At 41.1% G+C, this 27,933-nt stretch overlaps 1 protein-coding gene across 4 annotated transcripts in view; it reads right to left on the bottom strand.

Moving 5' to 3' along the window:
- Nucleotides 1-27,933, bottom strand: part of fynb (FYN proto-oncogene, Src family tyrosine kinase b) — a 98,659-nt gene that overhangs the window by 35,733 nt on the left and 34,993 nt on the right. For 3 of the 4 annotated variants that reach the window (XM_038296508.1, XM_038296507.1, XM_038296505.1), the window contains exon 3: nucleotides 3,378-3,634. In XM_038296508.1, coding sequence (XP_038152436.1) covers nucleotides 3,378-3,624 — 247 coding nt within the window. In that variant the 5' untranslated portion in view covers nucleotides 3,625-3,634. Of the gene's footprint in view, nucleotides 1-3,377; nucleotides 3,640-27,933 lie in introns of all 4 variants that reach the window. The other variant, XM_038296506.1, reaches the window with a different exon arrangement.

The following is a 27,933-nucleotide window of genomic DNA, read 5'->3' on the forward strand; positions in this document are numbered from 1 at the left end:
GGCTGTCAGTTTTAAAGCGTTATTAACGCGTTAACTGCTTTAGACTATAACGCCGACATTTTTTTTTAATTTTTTAATTTTTCACGTTAATCGCGCATCAAAACAAACGCACCGTTCGCTTGTAATCTTTATTTTTCCGCAGCGCTCTCTGTACTGTTTGTTTTACCCTCAGCGCTTTCCGTAGCTTCAGGAATGCTAAGTTTGCGGGAGTCCGCAGCGTAACAGACCCATGCTTTGAATGGGCAAAAATGGCCAGCAGACAAGGTATCCTGAATGATACGTTTTTTTTTTAAAGTTATGCCAGAAGGCTCTCTTGACAAAACCCGAGTCGTCTGTGTGTTTTCCAGGAGAAACAAGCGTCTCACTGGCTTAGTGCCACCAAGACAAAGAAATGAACAAAGTCATGTGGACTGCGCTGCTGCTGCAGTTCCTGTTCAGACCAAAGGAATATTAAAGCATTTTGAAAATGTTCTACATGTAAAATGTTATGTTACTGAGATGTCCTGTTATTGTAATGTCGTTTGATTTATTTATTATTTTGTGAGTAACTTAATTTCATTTGAATTAAATCTGTAGTTCATAACGGAATGTGCACTTTATTTTAACAGTACATCTTTATTTTTGTCCTGTTTGAGAAAAAACTTAAGCTTATAGAGTACTTTCAAGTACTGTTTGCTGTTCTGTAGTTTTGTAAAGTTTTGATGGAAGCATAACGCCTAATTTAAAATGTAGAATTTAAAACAGGATATTTTTATTTTAGTTTCTGAAAAGTGCTTGAAAAATAATGATGATTAAAAAACTTTCTGTATAAGCATGTTTTTTTTTACATTTTTGCATAATTGCTTTTTTAAATGGCCAAATAAAATAAAAAAATAAAAAAAAGACAAAATATGCGATTAATTTGCGATTAATCTCGAGTTAACTGTTGATAATATGCGATTAATCGCGATTACAATTTTTAATAGTTTGACAGCACTAGTATAAACATTTTGCATTTAAGATAAAAGAAATGTTTTTTTTTTCTGTCAATTTGCTCTATCCAGATCCCCTCAAGTAGAAAAGTTTTAGTTTCACCTGGTTTAATTTGGTAAAAAAATCATATTTAAAGGAACTTTTGGCTATCCGATAATGTATCAAAAAAATAATCGATAGATTAATTGATTTGCTAAATAATTGTTACTTGCAGCCCTACTAATAATAATAAACTTCATAGCTGCCTTTTGTTGCCTGATATGATCATCATTCATGCTGTTTTATTTTCAATCAGGTCGAGTCATAAAGTTTAGGTGGGCTTTGACAGGTTTGAGCTGTGATAGGTGTTGAGTTCTCACCCATCCACGCGATGCCACACTGTGACTCATGTTTACTGTTGCTCTACATTTGTGGCAGGCGGCCCTTCTGTAGGTGTTGGCTCCCACTTAGGTTTGAAGATGAGAACTTTTACTCTTCTGCTGAAATTCACACTTGCAGCTTCTAAACTCCACATAACCTGAAGGGAAGTGATAAGAAGCTTTAAAGTGTTTGTTTTCAGTTTCTGAAACCATTTACCTCCACTGGTCTCATTAAATAAAATGGTGCACCTAGCATGTGTCTCTGTCAGTTCAATGAGAGAAGACCGAGGTAAAATCTGCAGCAATCTGATTGGTTACTTTCAGTTGGCCTCAGGTATAATAATACCTTGACCTGTAAATATATATAAATTTGAGGATTTTATATCAAAGACCATCAGAAATGTGGAGCACGGCTGTGAAATGGAAGGAAATGACACGTTTTCTGACATGAAAATAAACCTTAAACGCGTTTAAAGTCTTTCCACCCCAGTCAACACTTTATAGAATCATATTTCTTGTAGTCTTGAAGTCCTCTGGCTTATGCCACTTCCAGCTTATAATGCTAGAAGGCTGACTTTTTCCCCTACTGCTGACGGATTAGTTCTAAAGTACGGAGTTTTTAGTCTTCTTAATTGGCTTTAGTTCTGCACTTTAATTGAATCAGCATTTCTGCTCCAGCACTGGACTCGTTTACATCTTATTTGAAGAACGGGAACTGTTTTGTGTGAGTAGGTAATTTTATCTCAGGGATTACAAAGATCACATGTGGCACTCCCCAAGCGTCTATCTTAGGGTTCCTCCTATTCAATATATGCTCCACATAACTCAGATCTTAATAAACAATAGCAGTTTTTATAATTATGCAGATGACACACAGCTGTACATTATGAGGCCATCAGGTTACTATGAAACCATTCAGGCTCTGGGAAAGCTCCTCTGCTCGGGCTCCTCTCCTGTCTACTTTTAAGGCTAGGCTTAAAACTTTCCTTTTTGATAAAGCTTATAGTTAGAGTGGCTCAGGTTATCCTGAGCTATCTCTATAGTTATGCTTCTATAGGCTTAGACTGCTGGAGGACATAGGGACCCCCCATTTCATCATTCTGCTTCATTCTCTCTCTATTCTCCCACTCTGCAGAATCTGTTAGTTCAATCTCTAACGTTCTGCTCTCTCTGCTTTTTCTTATAGTTGCTTCATCTGGTCTGTTCCTGTTTGGCTGTGACTCCATCCTGGAGAGAAATACTGTATCAGCTGTGCTGCTGCCATCAACACCTTTGTTTCTAGATGTTGGAGCTTGGCCTGTTTTTCAGTGTAGTCCTGTTTTTCTGACTGTGACTAACTGGATGTGCTCTCTTCATCCTCTGACATGGGAGCTGGCTCGGAGCTCCCATGTCCGAGCCAACGTCACACTAAACCTGGTTCTGCTGGAGGTTTCTTCCTGTTCAAAGGGAGTTTTTCCTCTCCACTGTCGCTACAAGCATGCTTAGTGTGAGGGATTGTCTTCGAGTCGATGCAATCAGCTGGTTTTCCTTAGATAGAAAACTTTGAATCAATTTGACTGGATGATCTGGTGAACTGTAATGTGCCTTGAGATGACATGTTGTGAATTGCCCTTCTACATATATAGAATTGAAAATGGATAGGAAATATCCTACATGGGTCAAAATGTACTTCAGCTGAGTCAAATAATAATTACTGAACCAAAGGAAGAGTGTTTCAAAGTTAGCACCTAGCTTCAGCTAGAAAGCAGCAATCAGGCTCTAAATCTTGGTGTAGGGATGGACTCAGAGCTGAACCTTCAGAGGCTCATAAAGACAGGAACAAAGTCGGCCTCCTATCACCTAAAGAACGTCTCCAGGCCTGATGTTTGAGCAGGACCCTAAAAAAATTAATGCGCTTCTATCACATATGAAGCAAATGAGAAGTTTATTTCTGAAGGCGGTACCCAGTTTTATTCAGGAGTATCTGGGAATAAAAGCTGCATTATACACACAAACACACTGAATAAGCTCATGGGTGCATTCAGGAGGTACTGGAGGTCTCCTCACCTGTCCCTCCACGGGTTCGCAGGGTTCCAGTGTGAGACGAAGTGTTGACTCCCCCAAAGACGGTCACCCCCTGTCCGACCGGGGCGTGGAAGTTGTTGTAGTTGGGAATGGCGGTGACCCCGAAGTTGGGGTAGTGCTGCGGCGTGGGGTCGGCCCCATAGCGGTACCCGGCTCCCTGGGCGATGCTGGCGTCTCGGTCGTCTGTGAGTTTGGTTGCCTCCTTATCCTTGCATTGCACACAGCCCATTATCTATGATCTGTTCCCAACAAACAAACAGAGACAGGCGGTTAGGCAGGCTGCCGCTGTCTGACGCTAAATCAAACACATGAAATTAAAGAAGAGTGACTGTGCAGTCGGAGGGGAGCCTCACATCAATGATGTCAGATAAAAGCTGATAAAAGGATGCAAGTAAAAAGCAGCTCAGGTGGTAAATTCAGCCTAAATGCTCTCAATTTGACAGGTGCTGAGGAACAACAGCCAGCTGGTTTCTCTCTCTTTACAGGCGGCATCCTTTGTCTGATAACCCCCCCCCCCCCCCCCCAGCTACCATCAGAGAGGAGGGGAGAGGCTATTAGCCTGCGCCTGCCTTCCAGAAGATCTAGGCACTGATGTAAGAGAGTAGAGGCGAAGCAGCAGAAAGAGAGCCGACCATCAGGTGCTGAGCCAGCCCACGCCAGTCAACAGGTAGTGCAACCAACAGGCTTCTTTAAAGATCCAACACCACCAGTCATTATGCGTTCACCAGAGAAATCAATATCTGAGCAGCAGCCTACTCCCAGAGGGCCTAATAGCATCTAATCCTGTGCTTGAAAATAAAAACAGCTGCATAAATGACAGATTAAGCAGTTTTCTTTTCTTCGTTCCCGCGCTGTTTTGCCCTTCATTCGCCGGCAGACAGACTGTGGGCTCCCCTCTGATAGGGTCAGCGATGAACACATGGAGGACCGTTGGAAGATACTAAACATCAGCTGCATCAGTTATGATTCAGCCTGCTGTGGATGTTCAAACTCGACAGTTGGAGCCCCTCATTAGCTTCTATAATGGAGCCAAAATGCTCCCGGTACTAATTATTATTACATTTAGGCCTGGCTTTGTCCTCATAGAAACCAATGAAATCATATTGAAAACATATTCACACAAAGAGAAAGTAATTAAATGTTTTTTTCACATCAATCTGAGGCAAATGGAAAGATGTGTAGCAATGTTCTTAGAGGGGGGTCCTGCTCTACCACCGTCTACTATAAACGGTGATATGTTACGTCTGGCAGTAACAGAGTGATATAACGCGTTATTAACAAAATTTTATTAGAGTTACTAAGGTAGGCAATGTTCTACAATCTGAGCTGAACGAGCAACGGCCAACAGTCTAAATAAAGAGGAGAAGATTATTCTTCTTTGTTATCGTTGTTTTATATCAGGAGACTCGTCAGCAAAATCCCTGTTTGACCAAATTTCACAGTAAAACCCAACAACCTCTCATAATGTAGCTCTGTTAAAGGAAAAGTCCAGTTACATTCAGAATACAAACTTCTGAAAGTACTTTAAATATGAAATGATTACCTCCTGTTCAATAAATGATCAGTGTTTTTAATTCAGAGTAATTTAGATTCAGATTTATTTAGTTTTTTTGTGTGCGTCCTGTTTAGCGTATATCGAAAATTGCCGATTTAAATGACCAGCGATAAAACGGTTCGTTTTTTCGCATTGAATGAATCACAAGATCAACAACCAGATGTTACTACTGGCGTAAAAATAGGAAAAAGAGGACAGGATGTAGGAGGAGGATGACCTTTTTTAATGGGTAATCACATGAACAATTTGATAAAGTTAGAGTGGCTCAGGTTATCCTGAGCTATCTCTATAGTTATGCTGCTATAGGCTTAGACTGCTGGAGGACATAGGGACCCCTTTTTCATCATTCTGCTTCATTCTATCTCTATTCTCCCACTCTGCAGAATCTGTTAGTTCAATCTCTAACGTTCTGCTCTCTCTGCTTTTTCTCATAGTAGCTTCATCTGGTCTGTTCCTGTTTGACTGTGACGTCATCCTGGAGAGAAATATCAGCTGTGCTGCTGCCATCAACACCTTTGTTTATAGATGTTGGAGATCGGCTTGTTTTCCAGTGTAGTCCTGTTTCTCTGACTTTGACTAACTGGATGTGCTCTCTTCATCCTCTGACATGGGAGCTGGCTCAGAGCTCATCTGCCTGGCTGTGTGTTTCCTGGACGGGACCGCCTGTGGAGCTGGTTGACCTTTGCCTTTTGTATCTCTGCTTCTTTTTCTAAGTCTGTTTATACTGAGTCTGGTTCTACTGTTTTTCCTCTCCACTGTCGCTACAAGCATGCTTAGTGTGAGGGATTCCCTTCCAGTCAATGATTCGATGCAATCAACTGGTTTTCCTTAGATAGAAAACTTTGAATTAATCTGACTGGATGATCTGGTGAACTGTAAAGTACCTTGAGATGACGTGTTGTGAATTGGCGCTATAGAAATAAACTGAATTGAACTTAATTGATGAACAGACGTGTAAATTTAAATACATTTCTTAATTAATGGAAGCACCTTAATTAGAGAGTGCTGCTTTTTTATTTATATGTTCTAGCTCTAGTCAAAGTTTGTGGCCTTTTAGAAAAAAGTTGTTCTTTTTACTTTAATTCCTAGTTACATGAATGTTATTTCTTCTGCTTTCGGCTACTAAGTGAGGGTAGAAGTCTGAAATGTCAGCGCAGGTCATTCACCAGTCCTCTAACAACACTTATGTAAGGACTGATGCAGAACAGATGCAATCACGAGGAGTGCAGGCTGAGCTTTGTGCACTCTGTAATCAATTTGGTTTGATCTGTGTCAAAGGCGTGAAACCAGCAGGCGGAGTGAAAAGCAAACCCTCGTGCTTGCAGTCGGGGTGCTGCAGCACACAGCGAGATATCCCTGTCAATGGGCTCTATAATCGTCTGTGACAGGATGAGGGGAAAGCAGCACATCAGCATCAGCGCTGCACTCAGTCCAAGTCTGCAGAGCATCTCTAATCCCGTCTGCTCTCAGCCGAAGTCGACTACTGCAGAGAAAACAAAATGCTCTGCGTTCAGACCATTTATGTAAGCCTTAATGGGCCGAGATAGACTGAATCGGCTTTGAAAAGAGGGGAAACTAATGGATTGATTCCTCTGAACCAATGTGAAGCTGCTGCTTTGAGATGTTAACCTGAGGATCAAGTGGAAGGGAACTGGCAAATCATTAAAGCAGATCTCTCAGCTGAAGCATCACACGCTCATTACAGTGGGAGTAAAAGGTTTAAAAAAAAGAAATAAAAGCTAAATGATCAAAGGGTTGTTTTAAACTGTTTTAGCTTCTTATACTGGAGATTAGCATAGTTAGCATCACAAAGACAAGTCTGCATGTGTTTATGCTGGAGAATGTAGATCCTTGCAGTGAGTCTGAGGTTTCCAAAAGCCTGAACGTCTTCCTCGTTCTCTCACTCTGCAATAGCCTGAATAAACTGGAGATAAGTCTAAAAATCAAACATTAAAGATGGGTAGCAGTCAGAGGGAGGGGCAATGCAATAAAAACATGGTGCATACTAGCATCTAACGCTGATGCCAATGCAAGAAAAAACCCTCTAATATCAGCCTAAAATAGTGTCTGGCTGATGAACCGTCTATCTTTAATTTAAAGTGAGAGCAGCAGACTGAGAAACTGACGACATGCTTCTGCATGCATCAATAAAAGCAATGCAGGAAGTTAACAAACAACCACCAAAGGTTTTTTAAACAGATATGAAAATGCGATAAATGGGAAATGATGACATGCTGCAAGCATCCAGTCCTTTATGTGAAGCAGCATGATGCTAGAGAAACACCTCACACTGTCATCTTTTGTCATGTTTCTCTGCTGCAGATCAGTAACAGTTCAGTGAAAGGAACCTCCAGCGCAGGCCATGGCGGTCATAAACCCGGACTGGAGGGCTGCTTCCTCTCAGGGTTCTGCAGGCCCAATAAGATCGCTGGCTGCTCTCTTTGAACTGAAGCCTCTTTCATCTCTTCTCTCCTCACTTCCTGCCCTCTCTGTCAATTATTTATTCCTTCCTCACAGAAGGGCTGACACCTGCTTCTAGCCGGAGGGGCTGTTCAGCTGCAGACCCTCTCCCCCTCGCCCCACAGGGCAGCAGGGAGCCATTTTATCGCCTCCTTACTTTCAAACATTTGGAAAATGAAAGGAAAACTAAGGAGTCACAGCAGACCTGATGCCTCCTCCTCATAGTTCCTCCTTTCTCTACATGAAATCGATCAAATCCGTTAATGGAGCCAGATCCACAATTAGTTACCGCAAAAAGCAGCTCATATAACACTGAGGGGGCTGGATTTATACGGCTCCTTAATTAGAGGCAAAAACCTAAAGCATCTAAAGGACTAAGGGGTTGATTAGGATTTATTAAGTCAGTATAAAGTAGACCGCCGTCCCCCTGAGCTGGATATATGGAGGGTCTGAGCAGAGGGATTTTAGGAGGGGAGAGGGCCCAATAATTCAGTGTAGTCCTGTTTCTCTGACTGTAACTGGCTGGATGTGTTCTCTAAATCGTCTGCAGTGGTGTCAAAAATACACACAAGTACACACAACTTGAACTCTTTGCTCAAGTGTAAGCGAAAAAGCATGTGCTCCAAAAACTACTTAAAGTATAAAAGTATAAAGTAACCTTTTAAAAAACAGCCAGATGCCTCTATATGAATTGAAAGCTCAATTTATGACTATTTCAAAAAATTCTCTGAGATAGGGCCAAGGATGAGGGAGGTCTTGTTGGTCTCCGTCTCCTGATACGCTCTAGCCTGTGTCCGACCTTTCAGACATTTCAACATCTTTTTCTGAATCCTACATTGTAGCATGGCATAGATGATTCACGTTTACAGTTTGAAGAACACCTACTTGCTTCTGATGATTTCCTTTAGCTAACCAATGAGTGTTTGCGTTCTATGACTCATCCAATTACACTAGTTTTCACTAGATGTGGATGGAGCCAATGATCTGCATTGGATGGATCACATGACGGGAAATAAATATTTATAAACAACCAATTAAAAATCAGCGGGTCTGAATAAAGAAAATCATTAACCAGTAAAGGTCTGGAGACATTTTTAATTATCTGTTACTTTAAACAGAAATTAACACTGAAATAAAATGAGGTATTTATGCATCCATGTTATACATTGAATTTTGAAAAAAACCAAAAACAAAATTTAATTGCCAAAAATTGCATCCCATGCTATCACAGAAGATTTGATACTGTATTGCTGTATATCCAACAGTACCGTAATTTTCGGACTATTAGCCGCACCTGAATATAAGCCGCAGAAGCTAAATTGAATGATTTGTACATATACGAGCCGCACCGGACTATAAGCCGCAGGTTTTTATGTTTAACACAAACTGTCTTGCGCTTGCAATGTCCGTCTTTTTCGCTGTTGTTCTGTCTTGTACCACTCGCCGTAGAAGTCTGCGGCAAACGTACTTGTGTGTTGAAGCAAATGTGACGTCAACATGGTAAAATCCATAGATTTAGGTATTACCCTAGTAGCCGTTAGCTGTAAAAGTCCATAGATAAGCCGCATTGTTATATAAGCCGCAAGGTCGAATAATGACGAAAAAGTCGCGGCTTATAGTCCGAAATTACGGTAGTTAAAGGACAAGGGTAAGCAAATTCAAATTCTGCCCTGTAAAACAATGACAGCACAATTGTGGCTGTATGATCTGAAGCCTCTTTTGGAGCTTTTAAACAGGCCTTTGAAAAGCTTTGATAATTCGCTGCTGTAATATTATCGATTTTTAAAAATAAATAGCTAGCAGATGTGCATAATCAAAAAATAACGGAAATACAATTATAGAGCATTCAGTATTACGGTTGTCACGAAACTAAACTTTTCAACTCGATACCGATATTAAGGAAAATACTCAATACATTTTCGATACCACAAGGATTAAAAACTCCAAATTTCAACAGAAATATTTCGATTAATAATTAAAATAAAATAAATAAATACAATAAACAATAAGAACAATATTTTGAGGTTGTATGCTGTGCACAGTATTAAGCAAGCTTGATAATGAACTTATAAAATTAAAATTAAGTTTTCCTTACTTGGCCATGCTTTGCACACATAGCAATGACACTAGCCAAACCAGTTAACAAACAAAAATAATTCTCAGCAGCTGCAACTGTTACAAAAAAAGTCTTAAACTGAAAAGTGCACAAAATTATTCAATCACACAGTGTTCAGAAAGTGCATTGTCCTCTATTCTGCACTTTATCGATAGTTTTGAAAATGAGTATTGTATCCGGATACAATGTTTCAGTATCGATACTATTTTGAGTATCGATACTTTTGACAACCCTATTCAGTATTGTAAGAAAGCCCACACTGTTTCTGAAAAAATACATTATTGTCTGAGTTAAGTTCTGTTCCGTTTATGTCTCTTTCCTTGTAAGTGTGAAATGTCCCATGCTCCTGAAAGCACCATAGCTATCTGATGCTCGTGAATGCATCACACTGGTCTGTGAACGCTGGTCTGTGTAGATGCGTCTTTGATTTTCCTCTTAAAACAAAGCTTTGCAGTTTCCAAACTCACGTCGACTATCACTGTTTATTGTTGTGTGTGAATAATAAGAGACTACAACAAATAAATCAGCCGTACCTCGGACAAAATCTTTGGATTTAATGTTGGTCATAACACCCGTACTTTTGTAAATGAATCTGCCAAATAACCACAATTTTTTTCGCACGAGAGTAACTTTTTTATATTATTAACATAACAGCAAGTAGCTAATCCGTTTTCCTTGTCAATAGTCGCAGTTGTACAGAGCGAGGCTCGCTCTCACGACTGGGGATGCATGTCTCGGCAGGCATACACTTTTCGGCATAACACCGGGCCGCGGTCCGCTAATCCGTGACCTCTGCATTAAACCGAAGCCAAGAGTAACGAGTAACATTTGTTTTAAAAATGTAAGGAATAGAAAGTACAGATACTTGTGTGAAAATGTAATGAGTAGAAGTCAGAAGTAGGAAGAATAATAAGTAATGGAGTAAAGTAGAGATACCTTAAAAGTGTACTTAAGTACAGTAATGAAGTATTTGTACTTAAATACACTTTTACACAAGTTAGTAAACATTACTTGACACCTCTGATTGTCTGACATGGGAGCTGGCTCGGAGCTCGTCTGCCTGGCTGTGTGTTTCCTGGACAGGGCCGCCTGTGGAGCTGGTTGACAGTTGCCTTTTGTATCTCTGCTTCTTTTTCTGTCTGCTTCCATCTCCTTGAACCCCAGTCGGACTCAGCAGATGGCCGCTCACACTGAGCCTGGTTCTGCTGGAGGTTTCTTCCTGTTCAAAGGGAGTTTTTCCTCTCCACTGTCGGTACAAGCATGCTTAGTGTGATGGATTGCTGATGAGTCAATCAGTCGATGCAATCAACTGGTTTTCCTTAGATAGAAAACTTTGAATCAATCTGACTGGATGATCTGGTGAACTCGAAAGTGCGTTTTGATGATGTGTTATGAATTGGCGTTATAGAAATAAACTGAAATGAATAAAAACAAAGAATTTCTGGGCTGTTAAATGAACAGCCCACGTATCAATTTCTATCGAAGCTGTTAAAACTTTGTATGCAGACTCATTTAAAAAGAAAAACTCTTTACAATTGTCCTCTAACAACGAGAAAAGTTCAAAGAAACCTTTATTTCTGGTGGTTTAATCTGCAAAAGATACAACAAAAGTTCAAACACTGCAAAGAATAAAATCCAAGTCAATCTTTCTTGAAATACGTGAATTTGTCCTTGTTTTGAGCAGAAGTGCGACAACTGGCTTATGGAAAAGGATAATTTGAGTTTGGGATGTACCATTATGAAAATCAGAGCAAATATCAATACCTAATATTTATACTGTCTTTGTGTTTACAAAGAAAATAAGGCCACAATACGTCCATTATTGAATCCCACTCCTCCTCACTCCATCCATCCTTAGTGGGAAGCAGAATAAACAAACATTCATCCTGCGTCTGCAGAACAGCCAGGGACAAAATGATCATCAAATCTAGAGATCTGTTGTTTCTGATCCCTGTTCATGATGCAGACTTCAGGGAAACATGGGTAACGGTGCTGTGGATTAATCTAACTGTAGCTCCCCGCTAACTTAAAGCTATGCCATTAATGAATTATTAAACTGTCTGGACAAGGCTGACCTTAGAGAAGCAGAAGCCCGAAGTGGAGCGCCATCATGACAGCTGGGTGACACCTCCGACTAGTGGTCTAAATGTCAGGGAACAAAGCGTCTAACGGCGCAGAGCTCTGCGACGCCTGTCTGCAGTGTCCTTGTTTGGCTTGTTCACCCAGCGGGACTGCGGACGACGCAGCCGAAGCTGCCGTTTCTCATCGCCGCTGTCAAGCAGGCGGCTGGGTGACACGGAGCATCAGTTATTGTCTTCACACCATAAGCAGAGCAAGAGGAGGGATGTGTGGAGGAGCTATGAGGTCAGAATTAGAGGAAAAGCTTTAAGGATGGTCTGGCAGTTTATGAAAACAATCACTAGTATGTAGAATCAGGCATAAAATTATGACTACCTGCTTTAGATTGTGTTAGGAGCCAACTTGGAGCCAGAAGAGTACAGACGTTTGGCTCCAGGAGGCCCCTGAAAGCGAGCTGTGGGACCTGGGGCCCAGGTGTTAGCTGGAGATCCTATGTCTTAAAAGTTGCAACGTTGGATCTTCTTAGATCCAGCTTTGTAAAAAAAAAAAAAAAAAAAAACTGAGCCCAATTTAGCTCGTAAAACTATGCTTTGCTCCAAAAAAAAAACGTTCCTGAACCTCTTAGGCTCGTTGGTTTGATGTCTTTAATCAATAATTTAGGAGCAAAAATAGTTTTTTAAATTTCTGATGATTTTCAATTAATTTCTAATTGAAAACATTGTTTTGTTGATATTTTTAAATTAAAATGCGACCCTGGGATTAACTAGAAAAAAAATGTAGATTGAGTCCAAATACAGGTGCTGGTCATAAAATTAGAATATCATGAAAAAGTAGATTGATTTCAGTAATTCCATTTAAAAAGTGAAACTTGTATATTATATTCATACATTACATACAAACTCATATATTTCAGATGTTTATTTTGTTTAATTTTGATGATTACAAATGACAACAAATGAAAATCTCAAATTCATCACATCAGAAAATTAGAATATTACTGAAGACCAATAAAAACAAAGGATTTATAGAAATGTTGGCCAACTGAAAAGTATGAACATGAAAAGTATGAGCATGTACAGCACTCAGTATTTAGTTGGGCCTCCTTTGGCCTGTATTACTGCAGCAATGCGGCGTGGCATGGAGTCGATCAGTCTGTGGCACTGCTCAGGTGTTATGATAGCCCAGGTTGCTCTAATAGTGGCTTTTAGCTCTTCTGAATTGTTGGGTCTGGTGTATTGCATCTTCTTCTTCACAATACCCCATAGATTTTCTATGGGGTTAAGGTCAGGAGAGTTTGCTGGCCAATTAAGAACAGGGATACCATGGTCCTTCAACCAGGTACTGGTAGCTTTGGCACTGTGTGCAGGTGCCAAGTCCTGTTGGAAAATGAAATCTGCATCTCCAAAAAGTTGGTCAGCTGCAGGAAGCATGAAGTGCTCTAAAACTTCCTGGTATGTGGCTGCGTTGACCCTGGACCTCAGAAAACACAATGGACCAACACCAGCAGATGACATGGCACCCCAAACCATCACTGACTGTGGAAACTTTACACTGGACTTCAAGCAACGTGGATGAAGTGCCTCTCTTCTTTTCCTCCAGACTCTGGGACCTTGATTTCCAAAGGAAATGCAAAATTTACTTTCATCAGAGAACATGACTTTGGACCACTCACCAGCAGTCCAGTCCTGTTTCTCTTTAGCCCAGGCAAGACGCTTCTGACGCTGTCTGTGGTTCAAGAGTGGCTTGACACAAGGAATGCGACAGCAGAAACCCATGTCTTTCATACGTCTGTGTGTGGTGGTTCTTGAAGCACTCACTCCAGCTGCAGTCCACTCTTTGTGAATCTCCCCCACATTTTTGAAGGGGTTTTGTTTCACAATCCTCTCCAGGGTGCGGTTATCTCTCTTGCTTGTACACTTTTTTCGACCACATCTTTTCCTTCCCTTCGCCTCTCTATTAATGTGCTTGGACACTGAGCTCTGTGAACAGCCAGCCTCTTTAGCGATGACCTTTTGTGTCTTGCCCTCCTTGTGCAAGGTGTCGATGGTCGTCTTTTGGACAACTGTCAAGTCAGCAGTCTTCCCCATGATTGTGTAGCCTATAGAACTAGACTGAAAGACCATTTAAAGGCTTTTGCAGGTGGTTTGAGTTAATTAGCTGATTAGAGTGTGGCACCAGGGGCCATCAATTTTGAACCTTTTCACAATATTCTAATTTTCTGATATGATGAATTTGAGATTTTCATTTGTTGTCATTTGTAATCATCAAAATTAAACAAAATAAACATCTGAAATATATGAGTTTGTATGTAATGTATGAATATAATATACAAGTTTCACTTTTTAAATGGAATTACTGAAATCAATCTACTTTTTCATGATATTCTAATTTTATGACCAGCACCTGTAAATATAAAGATATCCCAATAGCGATATCAATCTAGAAAAGTAATGACAATTAATAGATTTATGGTTATAGATATACTAAATCAATATTTCTATGTATCAACATATGTATCATGATCATTACAGCACTAATCATATTTTATAATTTATGTTTTTCTGTTTTTTTATTTGCAACATTCCATGTGTGTATATATAGATGTAGATATGTATAGGTAGAAAATAACAGTAAAAACATACATACATACATTTTATATATATATATTAGGGCTGCAACTAACGATTATTTTAAAAATCGATGAATCGGACGATTATTTTTTCGATTAATCGATGAATCGGACAAAAAATATTTTTTATATTAACCTCTTTATTCCAAAATAAACATTTTAGACAACAAACAAGCACACAAGTACAGGTTGCTCATTAACTGTCCTGGTGCAATATGAGAAATAAATGTTTGTGTTAAAACTACGCAAACTTACATGAGAAATGTAGCTGTACATCCACAAAATATAGGGTACTTTGTTTCACAAAGCGCAAAAAAAGACATTTTTGTTTTTAAAAGCCCCTAAGGGGTTCAAACAATAGGCCCCCCATTTCAACAAATGAGTTTTTTTTAGACTAGAAGAGTTCTGCCTTTTAAGACAGGAAAGTATAGCAGTTAAAGTTGCTACTTGAGAAAATACTGAGCCATAGAGATAAAAATAGCCCTGTGATTATAAATTGTATTTGTAATTATAAATTGTATTTGGAATAAAAAAAGAGAGAACTAGGGGTGCTAAAAAACACATCCTCCAAAGACTCCAATTTACATGGGAATGTGGCAGATAATTAATAGACATATTACTGATCTTGCTGGATTTTATTCTGCTTTACTTCCATAAATTGCAGGATCTTCTTTACTTTATTTTTGCCAGAAGATTTAAACTTTAAAAGCCTTGCCCTCATAATTTGCAAGTTAATTTATTTATAAAGTAAATGTAAACGCTGCTTAAGCTAATTCAAATGAAATTAAAAGTAAAATAAGTAGCCAACCTTATCACTGTCTGTAACCTACTAACACGGTAAGGAAAGCATCGAATGAGCTACCTGAGAAACTAACGTAACGTTTCCCCACTTCAAAACCAAACAAACATGGTGGTTCCGTGCCATGTTAATTTCTTTTGAAAAAAATTTGCATTTTAATCACTTTTTTCGCTTTACAAAGCGCAGGCTATTTTAATTATTGTGATCAATTTGCGCCGTCAATCCCGGTGCATGCGCGCTTCATTTGCAGTCTGGACGCTGAGGCTCTGACTGCAGCGCTGAGAGGGACTCCTGCGGGAAAACGCGGTTGGGGTGGGGGAGGCGCCCCACGGCAGAGTAGGAACGATACATGCTTTCACGTAAGAGTCTCCAAAAGCCGCCAGTCGCCAGATTTGTCGCTAGTCACTTTTTTGAAAAATAGTCGCTGGAGGGGTCTGAAAAGTCGCTGAGTTGGCAACACTGCACCTGCGGCGCTGACTCGCTCTGCCATATATTTTTTTTCTTCCTCTTTCAGTCAAGAGGCAGTGATGACGGCGCGGCGGATGACGCATTAATCGCGCGACACAACTAATCGATGATGAAATTCGTTGCCAACGCTTATAAAAGTCGATTTTTATCGATTCGTTGTTGCAGCCCTAATATATATATATATATATATATATAAATGTATTTTAATGTATTATGGGTTGTGTGTTGCCAAATGCACATATTTCACTTCGGAATATTCTTAATGTTTAACTCCACTGAGGTTGTTTAAATATGCTGAATCATAAATGTGGCAATGATAGCTGTATATAGAAGGTTTGAGACACAAAAAGCGTGAAATATTTGGTATTTAGTATGATTGACTAAATGCACTGATAGTTGATTGCAGTGGATATTTTATGAGATATAAACGGCTCTGGTTGTTTTGGCAGAGCATTACGGTTTCATGTTTCACCGTGAACACGTCAGCCACGTCTTTTTTAAACCACGCCGCTGCAGTTTAACCTAGCTCTCCGCCACCATGTTGCTGTGGTTACCAAGCATGGGCAGTCTGCGCATGCCCCGGGTTTTTCTCAGTGGTTTGGGTGTGATTCTGGCAGTGTCACAGCGCCACCAAAGGGCCTGGCATATGCTTTACAGCGGAGGTCTTCAACAGGTCGCAAATGTTTTGGTTGATTAGACCTTTTTTTATATTCCCCTCTGCAGTTTTTTCCACAAATTGAAATATCTTTATACCCACAGATGAATTCAACAGACTGTAGTAAACAGATAAATGGAGGCAGAAGATGTCTTTCAGTCATCAATGCTCACATTCAGAGACACACAGGAGCTCTTTCAATCTGGGCACCGTTTCATTCACAACACCTGTCCCATCAACCAGGAATCAGAAATACTTTAATAATCCCAGGGAGAAATTACTTTAGTTACATTACTCCATCTGTAATAGAGTGACTATAGGACCAGTTTGATAGAACACTATTTCATACTATATATATAATTAGGGGGTCCCTGCTCCATCTCGCCATCAGTTTGGAGGTCCTTGGCCTGGAAAACAATGAAGGCCCCTGTACTACAGCATCTTCATAAGGGGTGTGAATTGGCAAGTTTTGCAATACTGTACATGTGCCACAATACGATTTATTCCAAAATATCCTACTACATTAACAAAGACAATAAATGTCCTTTTTTTTAAAAATGCTACTTATCTTGGATGACTCATTCCTACTTGTTTTATTATTTGTTCTAAATGTGGATGTTTTTGTCCCATTTAACCATTCATTCCCTTTTGGTCAGCTCCCACTTTTTTTTTTTTGAGTTTTTGCGGCATTAGTGGCTCATTATTGGACAGCAGGCTGACAGGAAAGGGTGTGTGAGAGAGGGGGAGAGACACGCAGCAGAGGACCACAGGTTGGATTCAAACCTGGGTCGGACCCGTCGAGGACATGGGTGGTGCGTGCTAACCACTGCGCCATCAAAGCACGCCAGCTCCCAGCTTTTTAAAAGTGTTTTATAAACAGTTGTGATGTTCTATCAGAAGCGGCCTTCTAGTTCCCCCTCTGTCCGTTCCAACCTGACCACAGCAGACTGGAGCCTCTGACCCATTTCCCACATTTAAGGCCTGACGCTGCTAATGTTCACGTTTGGGATTAAAATCTAGCCTGATCAGGGTTCAGCAGCCTGTCTGTCTTCCGTTAGCAGCCGAGCTTTTAGTTGTGACAAGAGAAGGTGACTCTCCTGGACTCCTGTCAGACTGACTCCATCTGAGGGCTGCCCTGGCAGAGAAAAGCTGCAGGGCACCAGCGATCCCTGCTGCCTCCGGGTCGGCCTTCATCTGAACGCAGTGAAGCAGGCCTGGCTCAGGGTCTCCAACAGAGCGGAGCAGAAAACGCAGCTGATCCAAGGCGCTTCGGCTGGTTGGAAATGAATGGGAGGACGTGTCTATTTATGGCTGGCCTGGAAACTGGGAACAGCTGTTCTAACCGTGGGGAATGATTTATGACGGAGGGACGGCGGTGTTAATAAAGCAGGATAAAAACATTTCCACCTCTATGGCAGGCAGTTCAGCTGTTTTGCTCCCTTTCCCTCGTTTTTTGTCCCTTGCCAGGAGACGCCCTGACTGATAGCAGAGGATGTGCAGAGGTCGAGTTTGGCTGCTATGGATTTATGATTTTAAGACACTACCCATAGTTTTGAGCACAGCAAGTCCTTTTTAGGTTACACTACACCCTCCAAGCTGTCACAGCTGGAACAATCCATCCTGCCTCTTTCTTAAAATACAGCTCTGCTGGAGGAAGCATATAAGCCCCACATCACTTATGCACCTCTTTCCAGAAATTTGCGAAGGACTCTTCCAGCTCCTGCCAGTCAAAACAAGGTGAGGTGGAGTCAGACGTGACACCATTGTGTCAGGTCAGCTCAGTGTCTCACATGGCAGCAGCGGTGGGGTGAAGAGTTCCCATACGGACAATGGAAAAGAAAAAAAACCTCTCCAAAGGTGGAGATTTTTGATAACAGAGCTTTGGAAATCGGCGGGACAAGCTGGAGCGTGCAAGGACTCAAACACGGACCATAGAGCAACGTCCTTGATGACTTTGGGTAGAAAATGACTCGCGCTGAAATCTTTAACAGGGTGTAGAACAGGGTGTGCTTCGTGGCGCAGTGGTTAGCACGCACGACCCATATATGGAGGCCTTAGTCCTCCACGCCAAGTCGGGTTCGAATACATACACACTTTCCTGTCAGCCTACTGTTGGAAAAACGAGTGACTTGTGCTGCAAAAAAAAAAAAAAACTTAAACTAACAGGGTGGAAGAAAAGATTTCTGCTGTTTGTTGAATCATATCTGTTTTTATTACACTAATAAAATAAGAAAAGGATTTAAGAAGTCAAGAGAAAGAGCACCTATTTCACCATTCATTGCTTTCAATCCATGCTGCTCAGTGGCACAGTGTGTGGCACAGATTTCAGCATGGAGCTTGAATGTTCTCCCTGAGCATGCGTGGGTTCTCTCAGGTTACTCCAGCTTCCTCCCACAGTCCAAAAACATGACTGTAAAGTTAATTGGCTTCTCTAAATTTTCCTGGCGGCTGTACCCCTCCTCTCACCAGCACCCTTCACGACCCCAGCAGGAATAAGCGTGACAGAAAATGGATAGCTATTTTCAATGCATAAGGACCATGTGACTCCAACACTTCATACTGCAACAAATGGAAATTATATGGTTCTGGATTTAAATAGTATAATATACTAATTTTCTCATCAATCCTGCAGCAGTTTATTTGGTTATGATAAAAAAAAGAAAAAACTAATATAGTGATGCTTTCTATTCTCCATATGATGACTAAAGCTAAGAATGAAAACATAAAAACTAAATAATTAGATTATTTTCTAAACAGATTAAAGTCCTCTTTGGAGTTACAGGAAGAGAACTGAGTTTTCTTTTCGTAATCGACTTTAAAATAAAGGTATTTGAAGTTTCTACCCCTTTAAAGCATCTTCTTAGAGCTATAACAGATGGGCAATTTAATGCAGGGAGAGCGTGTTGCCATTTTTATAATACACACTGGAAATATTTTATGCTGAGCGTTTAAATCTTTTTGTTAAAGTTGTTTTTTTGAGAACTTCACAGTTTAAAGTTTTCATTTATCCTTTAATTTCAAGTTTCTTCTCTGTAAATGACACCTGACTGCTGTTTGTATGGATGTTTACACTGTGCTTTGTATACTTTGTATGCATCATATCTACCAAACTGGTAGTGGAGCCAACTACCAGTTTTAGTCTGTAAGGCAGACACCCTGTCTACTTTTAAGGCTAGGCATAAAACGTTCCTTATTGATAAAGCTCATAGTTAGAGTGGCTCAGGTTATTCTGAGCTATCTTTATAGTTATGCTGCTATAGGCTTAGACTGCTGGAGGACATAAAGACCCATTTTCATCTTTCTTTTTTTCTCTATCCCTATCCTATAGTTCAGCAGTATTTGTTAGTTCAACTTCTAACTTTATATTCTCTCCTTTTTCCTTTTTGTTGCTTCAAAACTTCCGCTAAAAGATTTAATATGCTGCTCTTTCATTTTGCCATCTCCCCTCTAAAAGTAGCATATGCTTTGAGTAATTCCATTTTCTACCCTGGCATGGGAAACAGCCCCCTTTAGCAAGCTGTTTTATTCTAGGGGACCCGGGTTGGAATACTGGCTACGTTAGGAGTGGTATCCGGTGTAAAATCTCTGCCAATTCTCTGTCCAATCAAATTGAGGGACGGAAAGGTTGCAAGCGCGCGCCTGTGAGTTCACGACGCTACGGAAACCGCGGCAGACCAAACCAGCGCATTCAGCTCGGCAAAGAACTCATGCTCTCCCTCAACACTGAAGCCCTCAGACATTTTTCTTTCGTTGTTTCTTTCTTTGCACAGGTAAACAGCACATTTCTTCTTCTACGCTTGCATTATCGGCAGGGCAGACGCTGAATGCGCACTTTCGTCTGGTTTGGTCTGCCGCGGTTTCCGTAGACTCGTGAACGCGCTTTTAGGAAATCCTATACACTACTGTTTATGCTCTAAAAACATTCTAAATGACTTTGTTTCGAGTAAATTCTGGATGCTACCCACTCAGGACACTTGGAATACATTGGACGAGCAGTATGGAGGAATATTGACACGTTTTTTGTGGACTTTTATGGACCTTTCTGCCTCGGGCGCCATAGACCTCCATTATTTGAATGTCAGCAGACAGCAAGAAGCCTCCCAGATCTCCAGATGCATTTGAGATATCAAAAAAGTACTCCAGAGTGTTGTTCAGCATGGAGGTGAGTAGAAAATGAAGGCTAATCATGTTTTGGGTGTACTATTCCTTTAAAACTTAAAAAGCTCAAGTGATGTTGAAGAAACTAAACCTATTTTATTCAGATTCCCTAGAGTTTAATAGGCTCTTATAATCATTAACATATTCAGTGTTTATACAGTTTCTGATTAAAGACTTCTGCACATGTTGATATGCTCCTCATTTAGTGGTTCTATGTTTTAGAAGCCAAACGTGTGACATCTGTGGCAGAAGCTCTGCTCGCCTTCATTAAACGGCCTTAACCAGGTAAGCCAGAGGCCCAGAGATGGTCTGAGCTGCTTGATGCGAGCCCTGCAGACGTGTGCTGACAGCTGACCTTCTGTCTCGGCTAATGATGCAGCTGTGTCCAGGACTTGACCCGACAGCCCCCGCGCTTCTGCTCTGCCCTGGGCGACGGATGAATCAACACCAAAACAAAAGAGCTTTCTAAAGATTATCTTTTCATTACAGTCAGTCGCTTTAGAATAAATGGAGAAGCAAAGCCTTAAATGCCCTTTAAGTTGTACTGTAGGATTCATTTTTTTATATTAGAAACAAATATGGAGTGAATTTTGTTCAATTATTGTTACAAACAAAGGACAAAGGACATGGTTTGTCCTTTGTTTGTAACAAATTGCAAATGACATATATGCTCATATATAAAATACAACAGAACTTTAATTCTTAAGGGAAAAAATGCATATATTTTCTTTTTACATATATTTATATTTGCAGTTTTTTTGCCGCTGCTGTAGGTAGGTTATTATTTGAGCAAATTGCTTGTTTTAGAGTCTGTGTTCTATTATTCTATTCAACAATTCAATTCAGTCACCAAATTAGTGATTATTTTAATAGTTGATTAATCAGATTTATCGTTTTTGCCCTGATGCCTACTGGAAACGTTACAGAATTACAGCTGCGTCTAAATTAAAGCAGGCATCACTTGCTCACAACTACTAAAAGATCAAAATAGTGTCACTTTTATACAAACTAAGGTAAAAAAGGATGCTTTTAAAAACAGCACTGCTTCTGAAGTCTCAAATCCACATCAATTCAGACCAAATGCTGGTGGCTGAAGTTTTCTTCAGTTTTCTGGGCCCAGACTATTTAGCAGGTTCATCCTCTGACATGGGAGCTGGCTCAGAGCTCGTCTGCCAGGCTGTGTGTTTCCTGGACGGGGCCGCCTTTTACTTTTTCTATCTCTGCTTCTGTCTCCTTGAACCCCAGTCGGCCTCGGCAGATGGCCGCTCACACTGAGCCTGGTTCTAATGGAGTTTTTCCTCTCCACTGTCGCTACAAGCATGCTTAGTGTGAGGGATTCCCTTCGAGTCGATGCAATCAACTGGTTTTCCTTAGATAGAAAACTTTTAATCAATCTGACTGGATGATCTGGTTGAACTGTAAAGAGCCTTGAGATGACGTGTGTTCTGAATTTGAGCTATAGAAATAAATTGAAATGAATTGAATTCATAGGTCCAAATATTAGAATGTTTGCTTTGCTTTCATGAAGATTTAAAAGCACCACAAAGTCAAACAGAACTCTGCATATCTTCTAACTTTGTAGCCCATATGCACTAAGTTCTGCAAGAGAAGTCACATTCAAGTTGTGAACAGACAACTGATGATATGATGTGCAGCCCTGTGTGTAATGAGCTAGGTAAGCAGTACGCTGCAAATCACCAAAGGGACCAACAGCACCGCCCCGTTAAATTTAAATCCTGAGCTCAGTCGGAACCCATCGCTGGGTCAATCTAGAGAGAAAGCAGAAGACAAGCAGCAGCAGCGAGCCCGCTGAGTTCTGCTCTTCAGTTCACTTTAGCGAAAAACAAAGGCGGGCCCGACCGTCAAGAACACATCCTGTCATTACAGAGAGACTGTGGAGGCAGCTGCAGTGCTGAATGCGTGCTTCACAGGAAACAGAGCAAATAAAGCTCTGTTACAGCACACTGCTTCACCTCATAGGTCCTTAAGAAATAGGGCAGAAAACCACAACAAGTGCTGTCAAGGCTGCAGGTTCTATCTGAATACGATCAGAGGAAACCGGCTGCTCAGACGCTGATCAGGGGGAAGAACCAGGGACAGGTTTCAAACCTTTAGCAGTACATTTGCTTTAGAGTCATCCTTGATAAACTAGTAAAATGATTTATAAAGGATCTTTTATGGGTTTTAACCACCAAAAATTTCGCAACAAATACAAGCAGACAAATATAGAAAACCTATAACAGTCTTTAAGATAAAAACAAATTAAAATTATGTAGCTTGAAGCTAGCTAAAATGAGTTTTCACCTTTAGAAACTATTTCCCAGAATCATGAGCCAACCTTTGCTTGAATCAAGGCTGCCGAGGCGTTTCTACCGGTGATGTGTGAACATGAATTCACAGGTTCTCCTTTAGGTGCCCGACTGGACTTTGATTAGGCCACTTTGGGCAGCTGACAACATTTCTTCATTGGATTTACCTTTTAGATTCACCCCATCAACTCCTTCCATGTCTGTGCTGAAGAAAACCACCCACAAAGTATAATGCTGCCACTACCATGTGTAATGGTGGGGATGCTGTCTCAACAATGAGGAGCAGTATTATGCTGATTCTCAGTCATCCAGGTCATAGTCATTCCGTAAAAGTTCAAAAAAGAAATCCACCGGACTTGGTTTCCAAGATTTGAAGACGTTTCGCCACCTCTCCAGGAAGCTTTCTTTATTCAAATGTCTGGATCCGCAGTGAGTTTGAGTTTTTATATAGGAGTCACAGTCAAGTCAGCATCATTGTTTACCCGACGGCCTGCGGGATGTGGTGAAAAGCTTCACAAACGCCTCCAGCAGCGCAGAGTTTCCATTCACCCCCCCTGTAAAAGTATGGCGGCTGAACTGAACCGTCCTTTCCCATGGCCACCAGCAGTTCTGATTAAACATAAAGCATCCATCCATCCATCCATCCATCCATCCATCCATCCATCCATCCATCCATCCATCCATCCATCCATCCATCCATCCATCCATCCATCCATCCATCCATCCATCCATCCATCCATCCATCCATCCATCCATCCATCCATCTATCTATCTATCTATCACGGGGTGCACTGAAAAAAGAAAAGTGAGGGTGAAAAAGCATCTGCCATCAACAGCTTATTATAGATGATAGAATTTTCAGTGTTTGTCCTGTTTTTCTCCAAGACATACCCATGGACTCAGCTCCTACTGTGACTGGATGTGTTTTCTTACATCCCTTTTGGCATGACAACTGGCTCATAGTTCATCATCTTAACACGTTCTTTCCTTGACAGCCATCTACATTATGGGGCTAGTATACCTACTCTAACATAGAAAGTATTTATACATCTGTTCTTCTGTGTACGGATGTCTGCTTCTGTCTCCTTGAACCCTAGTCTAGTTCTAATTCTGCTGGAGGTTTTTACAGTAGTAGACATTCAAAATGTCCCCACTTTCCTTGATGGGCCATTGGCTGGTCCCCGACAATTAAGTTTTAAACATCAATCTTTATACTAAATTATTCTGTCATAATTTGTGGACATTAAGATCTAAAGAGAAGTATAATTTCCTGGTAATACCCTGTACTTTAGTGAAAGGGTGGAGTCAGAGTTAAAAAATATGCACGCCCAGGAGAAGGCCAGTGGCTGGAAGTTGGAGGGGATTTCGCTGGAAGATGCAGGGAAGTGAGCGTCCATTCGGCTGGTGTTTGACTGGGAAGGGCCATTTTGAATGGCTGCTACTGTACCAGTTTAAAAGGGAGTTTTTCCTCTCCACTGTCCCTGCATTCATACTTGATGTGCAAACGTATTTATACTGTTTCTACGTGCTCATCCAGGAGGGGCAAAACCTGCTAAATCAATGAATGGATGCAATCAGCTGCTTTTCCTTAGATCGAAACCTTTCAACCAATCTGACTGGATGATCTGGTTGAATTGTGTCTCATGGTTAGAGAAGCAAATTGAATAAATAAGTTTACAATACGGTAATGATTCCTCTGAAAAATGAACATAAGGAAGGTTTGCTTACTGTGCTCCCTTTACATGGAATTTGCTGCAAAATAAATTGAAACTTAGTAAATTGGTTCCTTTGAATACTTTTAAGCTGAGAATTAAATGTTTTGAGTTGGACTCCCTCACATGTCAATGTTTTAATTGAAATTTTATTGTAAGTGCATATTTGGCTTTTACTGTATGTGTGTGTCTTTGTACGTATGTAATGATGTGATGTAATTTTGATGCCTATCTTGGCGTTTAGCATAACATTGTGATTCAAATAGTTTGAAATACATCTACTTACAGCCGTCTACAGGTGAAAGAAGAAATAAAACCCAAACTGTAATGAATATTGGACATATTAAATCCATCCTAAACCTACATTGATCCTTCACAAATTTCCAAGAAAAAAGGAGCTGCTCCCTTTGAAAACATCCCTACTCCCCAGTGGAAATGCTCCCAAAATAAAAATCAGTCTTTAAGGGATTGCAGGTAAATTAAGTGCTGGGTTCTCCATTTCTGTCTGGCAATGACCAAATCAAAGCCCGGTCAAGCACTGAGAGCTTCCTACAGTCGCAGGTTAACCGGCAGAGAAAAGAAGTTGAATCACTGCTGTAATGTGTAAAAAGGAGGGCTAGCTGTGAGTGACAGCATGTGAGACGCTCATCACTGACCTGACGCGCTGATCTGTCTCTCTGTGCCCGTTGCTAGGTTACAACGTTCCTTAGCACAGAGCGTTTTGTGTGCTCGTGCAGACAGCCCCGAGCTGGGGAAACCATGCATTGGCTGTGATGATTCAAGAGGCTGCAGATAATTAAATATAGGCCATGGATGTAAAGGAAGGGGAATATGATATACAGGTTAGACAGAGTGAGAGAGAGAAGCAGCTGGTGCACAGCAGCAGCCTACAGAGAGCAGACTATGACCAGTAAATACTCTGATCCAGCAGGGGAACATCGTCACTGTTTACCATTTCTTCTTATTGACTGCCTTTTTTTCACACAGCTGTGCAGGCTGCCATCTATGGCATGTCGACTCAGCAACAATAAAACCTTTAGGTTTCTTTTCACGCTAATTCATCAGGTATCAGTAAGTTCCTCTTTAATTAATTCTTTGCTGGTCGACTCGCCACATCAACCAATCACGGGAGCTGAAGGAGACAGACATTCAGTTTATTTCTATAGCTCCAATTCACAACACAAGTCATCTCAAGGACCTTTCCAGTTCACCAGATCATCCAGTCAGATTGATTCAAAGTTTTCTACCTAAGGAAAACCAGCTGATTGCATCGACTCATTGACCCTTCAGCAATCCCTCACACTAAGCATGCTTGTAGTGACAGTGGAGAGGAAAAACTCCCTTTGAACAGGAAGAAACCTCCAGCAGAACCAGGCTCAGTGTGAGCAGCTATCTGCTGAGGCTGACTGGGGTTCAAGGAGACAGAAGCAGAGTTACAAAGACACAGCACTGCTGAAGCAAAGAACTATGATCACTGCCCTGAAACAGTTTATTAACGCCAAAATTAACTTAAAATGTAGAAACCTGCTGGCAAAATATGTTTGCTTTTATTATTCTGGTGCCTGCAGTTTGTACCACATACCTGAAAAACGCTAACATCTACTTCCAGTTACCACCAACAGTAGGGGAAAACCCCCAAGAGACTAAAGGGTCAAAGGCAGCTGCTGCTGCCGGTATGTCTGAGTGGCTCCTACAGAGTAATAATATTTGAAGGCAGGATGGTAATCTGGATGAACTGACTGCATAGATGATGTTTGGAGGTGGACTTTCTTACATAAATATTAATATTAAAACTACGTTTTACCCGCTGATCACAGCAAATATAGCAAAGCGGCTCTCTGCCATTGAACACAGGAGCAGCAGAAGCAGCAGACGAATATGGACACGCTTTACTGGACGCGCTGCAGGAGCGTAAAAATTTTTTTCTTGAGGTCCATCTGACCATAATGTGGACAAAAAGCGTTGCCTGCTTCATTTTAATGGTCAAATCGAGGTGTGAATGTAGAATTGCACTTTCTGATTGTTTTGATTAACCTATGAAACTTAAAATTGCACCTAAACATTATGTCATGTCTTCCTTACAGAATTTCTACTTCAGGTCAGGCGCACATACTTCCCTTAACCAGGACAAAAGGAGTGTTGGAAAAAAGACGAAAAGTTAGCTGCATTCTACGTAAAAATGCAGGAAATAGAGTTTCAGAGAGTAAATTTCAAAGTTTTCCGGGGAAGGAAGATACCAGAGCCCCCCATGCTGCACAAAGCCTAAAATTGTGATACACTGATGTTTACCCCCTATGAAATATTCCTAGCTAAAAGCCTGATGTTACACTAAAAGATGTTTAAGCTATCCTGCTTTTTATTTTCACTGAACAAAAAAAATGCGGTTTAGACCGGTTTGCTACTTAAAAAGAAAACCCCAGGGAACCAAAAAATGTGTTGTTAGCCGATGGGTAACATAAACTCTAAACAGAAGTGAACTTTTTCTGTCCGCATTGGCCATTTTAGATGCAGATCTAGAGCTTCTGATTTGTTTTCTGCCTCATACCGGACTGACGCCTGATTGGGACATCCCTAGAACTACATAGACATAAGTTAGAAGAAAAAACTCACTGCGTCATATCCTGAAAAACATTTCCCAACCGAACGCTGCCTGCTAAAAATGGTCAACTAACGCAGTCAATAAAGAAAGGTGAATTAACCAGGTGAGCCGAAGCTTATGCTGCGTTCACACCGGGGGCAGCAAAAGCAGCAAAATCGCGTCTGCTGCTTCATTTTTGCTGCTTGTACCAGTAAGTTCTGACGCGCGGCTGAAGCAGCTTTGCTGCTCTGCCTGCGCGGTCCAAAAGTGGCTCTGACGCGCGTTGGGCGGAGCTTCACTACCCTTTCTCTGCCTTGCAGCTATATTTGCTGTGATCAGTGGGAATAAAGTAGTTTTAATATGTTTTTAAGTGAGAAAATACACCTGAAAACTTCATCAGTGCAGTCAGTTCATCCAGATTACAATCCTGCCTCCCAATATTATTTCTGTCGGAGCCGCTCAGACCCCCACATACCGGCGGTGCGCCGACAGAAGGAATCCATTCATCAGCAGCCTCTGGCGGGTCGCCTCCTCGCGGTTTACCGCGGCGGCTGGTAGGTGTTTTTCATCTAAATAATCCGATCTGCAGGCACCACAATAATAAAAGCGAACATATTCTGCCGGCAGATGTATATATTTTAAGTTAATTATGCGTTAATAAACTGTTTAAGAGGAGTAATCAGAGCGGTCTGTGTCATAAGCGCTGTGTCTCTCTCCCAGCCAGCTCCCAGATCAGCTTCTCTGATTGGTTGACGCGGCGCGTCGAGCAGCAAAAATTCAATTTTTCCATCTCGAGCAGCAACGCGTTTGCGGCGCGTCAGATGCCAAAACGCGCCCGACGCGCTGCTTCAGCTGCTCAGAAGCGCTGCGCTTGCTGCTCGAAACGCGCCGCGGGACCTTTTGCTGCGCCTTGACGCGCGTCAACCATTGACTTTGCATGTAAACTCGCTGCTTCTGTCGCGCCAGCTGCCCCCGGTGTGAACGCAGCATTAATGTTGTCATACATTTAAGGCCTGGCTA

The sequence above is a fragment of the Cyprinodon tularosa genome, unplaced genomic scaffold (assembly GCF_016077235.1).
Source record: "Cyprinodon tularosa strain WSP-4 unplaced genomic scaffold, ASM1607723v1 ctg370, whole genome shotgun sequence".
Lineage (NCBI taxonomy): Eukaryota > Metazoa > Chordata > Actinopteri > Cyprinodontiformes > Cyprinodontidae > Cyprinodon > Cyprinodon tularosa.